We start from the raw sequence: 10,362 nt of genomic DNA, 5'->3' as shown, positions 1-10,362 counted from the left end.
CCAGCACTGCTTTCCCAATCGACTCTCACTTTCTCCCCCTTTGAACAGCTCAGAGAAATTAAGAAAGAAAATAAACTAAAAGACCATTCAAAAATAAACATAACAGTAAAGTGCATGTCAGCACGTTGCACATAAAAACTAGTACATTTTCGTTCTGCGTGAACGTATTCTGAGTGTTATTTTGCTGTATTTTAATGGGAGGCTACTCGCGTTAGTTATGTCAATCATGTCGGGTAAAGCAAGAGTTATGTGCATTGAGTATCACTTCGCAGTACTGACCTAATTCTCATTCCATTGTCTCCCCCCCCCCCCCCCCCCAAAAAAAAAATGTATACATGTACGATAAATTTAGTGTGTTATTGCATTGATAATAATACTTTTCCAATGAATTTGCACAACGTGCGAAGTCTTTCGTCAAGTAAATACGATCAGAGCTTTGGATAGCACACTTGTGCGTCACCACTGAGAGTGTCCCGATAGCTCAGTCGTAAGAGCATTATAGCTGACACAGAAAGTGTTGAAAATGTGTCGTCTGTTGCATAATGACATAGCACTGTTTAGTACTACCGTCATTGACGATAAAATGTTCGCGTGCCTTTGGTAGTTAGGACGGCCATGGATGGTACTTTGTTTTGCTAGCTGGTTTATTATCTCTTTCGTGGCCACTTTCATCAGCTCGGTTCTGTGGTGTAGTGGTTATCACGTCTGCTTTACACGCAGAAGGTCGCGAGTTCGAACCTCGCCAGAACCTCTTTTTTTTTCTCTGTATTTTTTCATCCGATTTGTTTTCCTGTTCATTTTTCATGTTTTCCTGCCTTTCTGTATTAAATTTGTTTTTGTTTCTCACCCGTGTTAATGAATTTTTGTTCTCATTATTTTATGTAGGATTTTCAAGGTTCTCCTAGGTTACAAGCCACTTTCATGTCTTAATTGTGACTAACTTAGATGGAATCTATTTAATGTTCCGTTCTTTATTCCTGTTTTAAGAAAACGAAAGGTCAAGAACTATAGATTGTTGGAGTTCTGTAGTGTAGATTTATTGAAACATTGATTTACTTAATTGTTAGTTTGCAATCGTTTGTTTACTACCAGGCATTTGCTGTCAGTAACTGATTCCGTCTTATCTTCTGGACTTTTAATCTTTTTTATATTCAGGCTGAATAATTGATCGATTGATGTATCGATCGCTCAGCTGATTGATTGGTTGATCAAGTAATTAATGGATTAATTGATAGCGTTATCGTCTAGGAATTTTCTGAGATAATCCTTCGTATTCATACTGGCAATCTCCAGCCTGGCTGATGTCTGTGCAGAGTGGGGATTATTTGCTGAAATCAGACCATAGCTGACACTTGTGTCAATCCGTGGAATTAGTTTTGAAAAACAAACAAACACAAAAAAAACCCAAAAATGTTTTAAAGACTGCTCTCCATAGAAAGTAGCCAGGAAGATTTTATTTTTTTAATTAAAAAAAAATAAATCAACAAATTTTATATATGTCCATGTGGAAGGCTAACAGAAGATTTCAGTGGTTATTTACATGATCGTTTACCTGGAAAGTATGGTGTCTTCAAAATGTTTGCTAAGTTTACTGATATACCTATCATGTATTGAGAACGATAGATTTCATAATGCTGCTATGCTAAGTTTCTGTCAGGATTATTTTTTTTTCTGTCATAATTAATTTTGAAATGAAAATGTTGAAATGCGTTGGAGAGTACATTTTTTCTCCATTTGAAATGTTTTTAGATTTAGTTAAGTTTGACTGAATGTATTCCGTGTGTGTGTGTGTGTGTGTGTATATATGTGTTTATGTGTAGAGCTATTAACAGAAAACTACTGCGCAGATGTTCATGAACGTTTACAGGTGAATGTTTCCAGATGATATCCTAAAAATGTTTTGTGTGTGAGTCATAATGTGAAATGAAAATGTTAAAATGCGTTCGACTGTAACTTGTAAGCATTTTTTTCCCATTTGAAATGTTTTAAGATTTAGTCAAATTTGACTGAATGTATTCCGTTTTTGAGTGTGTGTGTGTGTGTGTGTGTGTGTGTGTGTGTGTGTGTGTGTGTGTGTGTGTGTGTGTGTGTGTGTGTGTGTGTGTGTTTGCAGGTATGCGTTTGTGTGTGTGGAGCTATTAACAGAAAACTACTGGACAGATGTTCATGAACGTTTACAGGTGAATTTTTTCAGATATCCCAAGAATGTTTTGTGTGTGTGCATTTTTCTAAACTGAGCAAAATAATTATTGCACCCATTTTCGTACCCCAACTAAAACATTCAATCCCGAGTAATTTCATTCAAACTTAACATGCCATTCAAGGCCCTTCACTTGGCTATATGGCACACATTTAGGATCAAAGATTTCTGTTATAGGTATCACGTGACCGCCGCCGAAGTAAGGGTACCCCCAAAATCGACCTGACAAAAACGTCAGGTACCAATATAAAAATCGACCAAAAATTCAGAATAGGCTTAACTTGGCAACCTTTACATACGAACGGAGAAAGCCAAATCAAACGTAAACTAGTCATTGTACTTGAATGAAACTTTGGCAGTATGTGTAACACTCATTTGTCTGTATGCATGCACAGTCATGATTTGTTTTGGATGTAGGCCTAAGCCTTTAAACCTATGACACGTTTTAAAACATTTTTCGGAAGACTGCATATCATCTCAACAAATACATGTAACGATGCAACATTTTACGGGAGGTACGTTTTGTATGCAGACTTAAAATCCTGAAGATTTCGAAGCAATCTATTCAGGCATTGTTGAAAAATACTGCGCTTTTTGTCATGGTACCCCTCAAAATGGACGCAAAAACCTCGTTTTCGACTGCTCTTGCGCTCCACACCTGCATCAGTAGTAATGACATTACACAAGAAATACGCAATATAGCAAAACAAACAACCTGTTCTGGATAGATAATTGATTTGGCTTTCTCCTCGTATGTAAAGGTTGCCAAGTTAAGCTATTCTGAATTTTTGTCGATTTTTTAATTGGTACCTGACGTTTTTGTCAGGTCGATTTTGGGGGTACCCTTACTTCGGCGGCGGTCACGTGATACCTATGACAGAAATCTTTGATCTGCAAAGTGTGCCATATAGCCAAGTGAAAGGCCTTTAATGGCATATTAAGTTTCAATGAAATTACTCGGGATTGAATGTTTTAGTTGGGGTACGAAAATGGGTGCAATAATGTTTTTGCTCAGTTTATAACTATCTTTCGTGACGTCATATCCGGCTTAGTCAAGACTTCTTTGAGATGAGATTGTATTTTAGTATGAAAGCTTAAAATAAATGTGTTCATGAAAATGTTGCAATAACAGTCTCAAAATTGTCATTGTGATTTTTGTTTTTTCTTAATCTAAAATAGGTATGATTAGATTAAAATTGTGCTCAAAAACAACGAAAATGTTTAATGCAAATAAGTTCCTTGTATACATAATATTTGTCGTCGGAACAGGTTTCAGTCAGCAAAGACCGTGATTGACGGAGACATTTTACTTCAGTGTTGATGTTTAAGCCAAAAAATTGACTGAATGATTGTGTATTGCTTTAGGCGACATGTAAAAGTTTGAAACTAGAAGATGAGATTGCTGCCTGTAGCCGTCTTCCAATCGCACACACACACACACACACACACACACACACACACACACACACACTCACTCACACACACACACACACACACACACACCAGACAGCAAACCAGAAACAAAAGGTAAAGAAACAGCATTTAAACTGAGTTCATCGTTTTCATTTCTTCATTATTTATTTGTTCATCCCAAAAAGCTTTTGAGGCATGTTTCATTTGTTAGTAAATGCATATCACCAAGGCATATGGAATGTAAAATCAAAAATATAATGCACAGTTATCAGGTGCAAAATTGTAAGGTAATCTTCTGTCATTCTTGCTTATGACACATTATCCACCTTTTTCGATAAATTGTGTCTCTCTCACACACACTCACACACACTATCTCTCTCCCCTTGTTCTACTCTCTCTCTCTCTCTGGCTTTCTCTCTCACATTATGTGCAAGTGTTAATTCCAGCAAAACATAAGCAGGATCGAAAACGTACAGTAAACTGACCTTAATCATGTTTGCAGTAACCTTTTTTTGTTTTTGCGCGTATGCTTCCAAAACCTCACACTAGTACTTATTAAAAAACAAAACACAAACACAAAAACTAAACCACCTTCAATTGAAACAGTGCAAGAGGTGATGACAGAATTTGCAAGGATCATACTTAAAAAAAAAAGGTTACAGACAGTTCAGGTAATATGTATATAATTATGTTCACGTGTGGATGCTATGTCATCCCTGTCAGTTTGACATTGTGAGCAACGTTATGGTCCTTGTCGGTGTGTTTGCATGTGTGTCTGTGCGTGTGTGTGTCTGAGACCCCGCGCACTGGCCCGTGCACAAGACGCATACTCTGCTCAGCACAGTAAAACTGATAATAAAGACTAGGTTATCACAAGCTGAATATAATGAGTATACACCTCCGCCACGTATTATATCACACAGTATTTTCTCAGACGTTGTACAGGAACAGTTTACAACTCAGATCATGATAATATAATTATCATTTTGTGCACGAGCAATGGAACTTCGGTTTCAAGACGATAGATTTAACCGAGATCGGTCACAGGGAAATGCTGTGCAGGCGTGTTCAACACACACACACACACGGACTTCACGTGCACACTGCAATCACTGAGGAATATTTGTTGGCTGAGAACGCTGCTATTCCATTTCGTTTGTAATATGTAATGTATGATCCCAGTCAGTCGCACCTTGTCGCTACCTGGGCCGCCATACTCGCCCTCCAAAAGGAAAATGGCGGAGCAGTGTACTGGCAGGGACAGACGATACGGCGACAGGGGGCACAGTGGCTCAGCAGTTGCTGCATGAACTTTTACACGGACCCTCGCAATCTGCTTCAATTGACATCGACAACGGGCGATCTCGAACAGGTGGGGGCGCCTAATGCCTCGGTCTCACATCTACGAATGTCACCCGACTTTAGGTAGTCGGCTGGAAGTCGGAAGAGGTCGGAGAGTTCGTGAGAATTAGCAATTTTGTTTTTGAAAAGTCGGATAGTTCGGAAGGCCCTTCAGACTGTTTTGAAATTTTCAAAACAGTCGAAAGAGCCTCCCGACTCAGACGAATAGAAATTTGTCGGGTGGTTGTCGTAAGCGTGTCGGTTTAGTCGTAAGGCGATTCTGATTAGTCGTAACGGTAGTCGGAAGACTCGTAAGGGTGGTCGGATTTGTCGGTAGCATAGTTTCGTTCGGATTAGTCGTAAGGGCAGTCTGATTTGTCGTTAGGACAGTCGTTAGCTAGTCGGTTAAGTCGTTACACTGGTCGTGAGAGTCGGCTATTGTTCGGAAGTTTTTCAGCCGGGCCTGTCGTAACTGCAGTCGGAATTGTCGTTACTGCAGTCGGAAGTGTCTGGACACATGTCGGATTTGTCGGCCCTAAAGTCGGGTGGTTGTCGTCTGCTTGTCGGCTACATGGTCGGATCAGTCGTAAGGACAGGTCGGGAGTGAAATTTGGAGCCGAATTTGCATCCGACACTTCCGACCTAGCCGACTTAACTATCCCCGACACTTCCGAAAAATCGTATATGTGAGACCGAGGCATTACGCATAATCGAATTTGTGGGGACTTGTGAAATGCAGGAGGAGGTGCACCTCAGCGGGGGCATCTCACTTCGCCTTCCCTCCCAAAAACCCAAACCAGAAAAGGTAACGCCGGCCCAGTGGATTGCGGCTAACAGCCGGATTATGACGAGACTCCTCGAATCGGGCCAACTGACAGGTAGAGGGGCGCTAGAGTACCTAACATATACCGCGAAGGTGGGGGAAATGGCCGCCCGCTACACGTGGTCATCAGTTATGATCTATGACGACCAGTATCGCCAGAACCAGGCAGCAGAAGGGTACAAGTGGGGTAGCGACTCCCAGCACCTCGCTCTTGTGGCCCTGCGGGAGCGGGGACCAACACCACCGCAGAGGAGAGGGCAGCCTCCCGCCCATACGGACACCTCTGGCCATCACCTAGGACCCAGGAGGGTGATGGCCCCCTCGGGCAGGGAGGTGTGTCACCAATGGAACAAGGGGCACTGCAGGTATGCCCCCCGCTGCCAATTCGAACACGTGTGTTCGGTGTGCCTCCAGCGCGACCACCCTGCAGTCAGCCACAGCTTCACACAACCGCCTGCTCCTGTCGGTGATCAGAACCCAGTCTCCAGATAGGACAATGCGCAGCCAACAAAAACGAACAAGGTGGGAGATAGCAAGTTAGAAAGCCCCTTTTTGCCACAAAACCCTTTTAGTTGTGATTGGCTAGGCAACAAGGAAAATATATCATCCATTTCTAGAAAGGTCGAAAAATGGGAGGACGAGTTAAAATGTGATTCTGATAGAAAGTTCCTATTAGAAGGCATAAGGCAGGGGTTCAGAATTACAGAGGAACATTGTGTAATACGTACTGCAGAGGGTGATAATCACAGATCAGCCATTCAGCATAACGATGCAGTAGAAAAAGAACTTTTGAAGCAAATTTCGGCAGGGAATTATGTTTTGGCCTCAGAAAAACCTACCATTGTTAGTCTTCTAGCAGCCATTGAAAAAGACGACGGTGACATAAATCCATATTAGGCGCCCTTCACTAATCATTGTAAAAACAATCCACCATACTTCAAAATAACATGATACAACTTAGTGTGCAAGTCAGACCAATTCAAATATGCATTAGATTTATCTGTTTCGGTTTGACGAGCACATTGTTTGAAGTACAACATGAAACGAAAGAAACTTATCAAAAACTGAGAGAAAATAAATGAAATTATCAACTTCCACGAAAAGAAGACTATTTGTTATAATTCTTTGAAATCTCGAGGGATAGTTATAGGTTTTTTTCAGCAAGCTTCTTAATGAATTGATGAACCTGACCAACCTTTAGCTTTTATTTTCTTCGATTTGTTGAAGGTGGTCCATATTAGGGGGACACACATACTTTGAGATGTTGCTATTATTCTTTGTTTGCAGTAGAAACTCAGGATCAACACTGCTCAAAAATAACAAATACAGTCTTACCTATTATATATAACAATTTTAGTGTGTAAACAGCTTTGTCGGTGGAAAGAAACTAGTCCATTTTAAGCGTCAAATTGTCTACGAGGGAACGAGAAAAAAAGAAGAAGAGCATCAAATTTAGAGTGAACGCTGCCAAAAGTGTAAAAAAAGAAGAAGAAAAAGCGTAACGGTTTTGTGGTTTGTGTTTCTGCAACGGTTTTGACATGTGCAAATTATCCAGAGAAGGTAAATATAGTGAATGAAATGGTTGTGAGTGCTCCAGCACCATTAGTTTGTCTGAACAGGAAGTTGTCCATAATAGGAAGTGGTCCATATTTAGGCAACCTTCCCCTAATAATGCTATAAAAAAGCACACAAAATAACAGCAAACAAACAAGCGAAACCTTAACGACCAGCGTGGCATTTGCTCTTTTGAAATCTTCATGAAAGCGAATCAACTCTTTGAAACAAGAAATGCATTGGACTTTCTCTGTCCTCCATAACAAAGAAAAACAAAAGAACAAATACGCTCTCCCGCTTGAAAAAGTAAATTATAAAAAGAAGATTAGCACATTTCCCTGCGATAAATCTACTTTGAAAGACACAGTGGGTGCACATGCGATGACATCATTACCAGAATGACGTATAAGGCAAAAGCAATGAACACCAGCATCATCTAATTCCTATGTTGACGTCACGTTCCCACAATACTGTGACGTCTTCCTACGTCAAGGTCCTCCATGACAGGTTTGAGTCTCTGACTGATGACACCGTGACTAGAGGATGGTTCGTACATCTTTCTCATGGCGGAAGGAGAAGCGAGACTGGGATGGGGGTCAGGTTTCAGCAATCGTGGGGTCTTGGTCATTGACGAGTTGTATTCGTCTGCGCTGACGTCTGAAACAGTTGACACAACGAGTTATACATTGATCACTGTGCTCGTTTTCTTTTTTTATTCTCATGCATTTCCATCCCCCCCCCCCCCCCACTGGTTGGTTAGAATCATTATTCATGAATGTTTTACACACACACGCACACACCACCTCCACCACCACCACCACCACCCTTCCTAAAGCTCCCCAACAAACACACCAATTTAGGTTGCTAAATCTGTTAATTTACACCCCTCTGTAAAATCCTCAGCACCGCATGTCTTACCAGTGATGGTAATCTTGGGTTTGGGCACAGGCACGCTGGGCAGGGAGGGCCTGTAGTTGGCCTTGGTGACGGGCTCGGGCCCCCCGTCGTACATGCCCCGCGAGCCCAGGAAGGGCACCACCACGCACGCCACCAGCTTCTCCAGGTCCAGCTGCTCCTTTGACAGGAACGTCGGGTCATGCAGGCCCTGACACAGGCACAGGGACGTCAGGTGTGATATTGCACGTGAAATACGGCACTACATGTATACACATACAGCTAAGAATGGCATGTGTGGATCGATGGATGCATCTAGGAATGTGGGATCCGCGTTGCAGGCCCTGTGTTATGACAGGAATGGGGAAAGGTGTGATACTTTCTTTCTTTATTTGGTGTTTAACGTCGTTTTCAACCACGAAGGTTATATCGCGACGGGGAAAGGGGGGAGATGGGATAGAGCCACTTGTCAATTGTTTCTTGTTCACAAAAGCACTAATCAAAAATTTGCTCCAGGGGCTTGCAACGTAGTACAATATATTACCTTACTGGGAGAATGCAAGTTTCCAGTACAAAGGACTTAACATTTCTTACATACTGCTTGACTAAAATCTTTACAAAAATTGACTATATTCTATACAAGAAACACTTAACAAGGGTCTTCTTCTTTTTCTTCTTGGCGTTCGCAGAGGTTATACGATCAATCCAGCACTGGTGATAAATGTTGTCGTTTTTTCCAACTCCTGTCGACTGCCGTATAGTTTGGTCTGCAAGGGAATTGGTGACGGCCACACTTCTTTTCGTTCCTCATCTAGTAAGGGACATCGCTGTAAGATGTGTTCCGCTGTTTGGTCTTCTTGACCGCAGGCACAGGTTGGTGATGGCGCCAGCTTGAACTTTCGGTTCATGTGAGCATTGAGCCTGTTGTGGCCAGTACGCAGCCTGATGAGGTTGACTTACTGCTCTCTGGACATTGTGTGGTAGTCATCTCTGTTTGTCCTTGGCCTCATCAATGCCTTGATGATTGTCTTCTGCTCACTAAAGCTGAAACTGTTTTCAGGTTGGTCTTCCACGGCTCCTTCTTTCGCCAGCTCATCTGCCCTTTCATTTCCTGGTATCCCACAGTGTGCTGGTATCCACTGGAGGACAACTCTTCTGGTTTGTCTGACCAGCTGTAATGCTTTGGCCAGCTGTGGGAGTTTGTCGTTCTCTAGGGCCTGAAGGACTGAAAGGGCGTCCGAGAGGAAGACAACTTGGTAGCAAGGGTCTGCGGAGTCCTGAACCAAGGAGGCGGCCTGCATGAGAGCTTCTGCTTCTGCTTTATAGTTTGACTTAACAAGGGTAAAAGGAGAAACAGAATCCGTTAGTCGCCTCTTACGACATGCTGGGAAGCATCGGGTAAATTCTTCCCCCTAACCCGCGGGGGGTGGTGTGATACTGCACGTAAAACAAGGATGCTAAACAGAACTCACCGCCAATGATCTGGATAGATGCATGGGTGGATTAATGAATGAATCGTTAGATATATCTATCCATCCATAGCCGTCTAGTTCGCATACAGGTATATATTAGCACAATGGAAAGCTCAGGTCATGCAGGTCTTCGGGGAAGTAACATAAAGGATAACCTGTAAAACAGCACGTGAAATACGATACTACCGACACAGAGCTGACGATGGTATGGTGTGTGTAGCTTTAAGAAAAAGAGAACACTGTTAGATTCGGTTTCCATGACTGAGATAGATAAGCCAGTTGCTAGCTATATACAGATTAAGAAGAAATGAAAATGATGTACTTATCGGCCGGAATACTTTTTCTTTACCTCTTGTTCTTGGTTTGCTATCTTGTGTGTGTGTGTGTGTTTGTGTGCGTGTGTGTGTGTGTGTGTGTGTGTGCGTGCATGCGTGCGTGCGTGCGTGCGTGTGTGTGTGTTTTGTCCGCACACACACATTACCTGTAAGATCAGAAGCATTTGTTGTATGTTGGCAGGCACTTGGTATTTCTTGGCGTCGATGGTCTCTGCAAGGAAACAAGAAGTTGACAATAAACTTTGCTGGTGTTTGTATTCCATCACAGTTTGTCTCCATGTATCAGTCATAGGTCAGGGTTTAACTGGCATACACATGCAGACAGGCGGA

At 42.2% G+C, this 10,362-nt stretch overlaps 1 protein-coding gene and 1 non-coding gene across 4 annotated transcripts in view; one reads left to right on the top strand and one right to left on the bottom strand.

Annotated features, from left to right (window-relative positions):
* The first annotated feature begins 678 nt into the window (after positions 1–678).
* Positions 679–751, top strand: Trnav-uac (transfer RNA valine (anticodon UAC)). Its single transcript has one exon. It is a non-coding gene; the product is annotated as a tRNA-Val (tRNA).
* A 3,001-nt stretch (positions 752–3,752) lies between these two features.
* LOC138960794 (proline-rich protein 5-like) overlaps positions 3,753–10,362 on the bottom strand; it is a 131,020-nt gene continuing 124,410 nt past the window's right edge. For all 3 annotated transcript variants that reach the window (XM_070332448.1, XM_070332447.1, XM_070332449.1), the window contains 3 exons: positions 10,179–10,243; positions 8,250–8,436; positions 3,753–7,988 (listed from right to left, as the gene is read on the bottom strand). In XM_070332448.1, the coding sequence (XP_070188549.1) occupies positions 7,786–7,988; positions 8,250–8,436; positions 10,179–10,243 (455 nt within the window). In that variant the 3' untranslated portion in view covers positions 3,753–7,785. The remainder of the gene's footprint in view (positions 7,989–8,249; positions 8,437–10,178; positions 10,244–10,362) is intronic.

The sequence above is a fragment of the Littorina saxatilis genome, linkage group LG3, assembly GCF_037325665.1.
Source record: "Littorina saxatilis isolate snail1 linkage group LG3, US_GU_Lsax_2.0, whole genome shotgun sequence".
In the NCBI taxonomy this organism is placed as follows: Eukaryota; Metazoa; Mollusca; class Gastropoda; order Littorinimorpha; family Littorinidae; genus Littorina; species Littorina saxatilis.
This window is presented reverse-complemented; position numbering and strand designations above follow the sequence as displayed.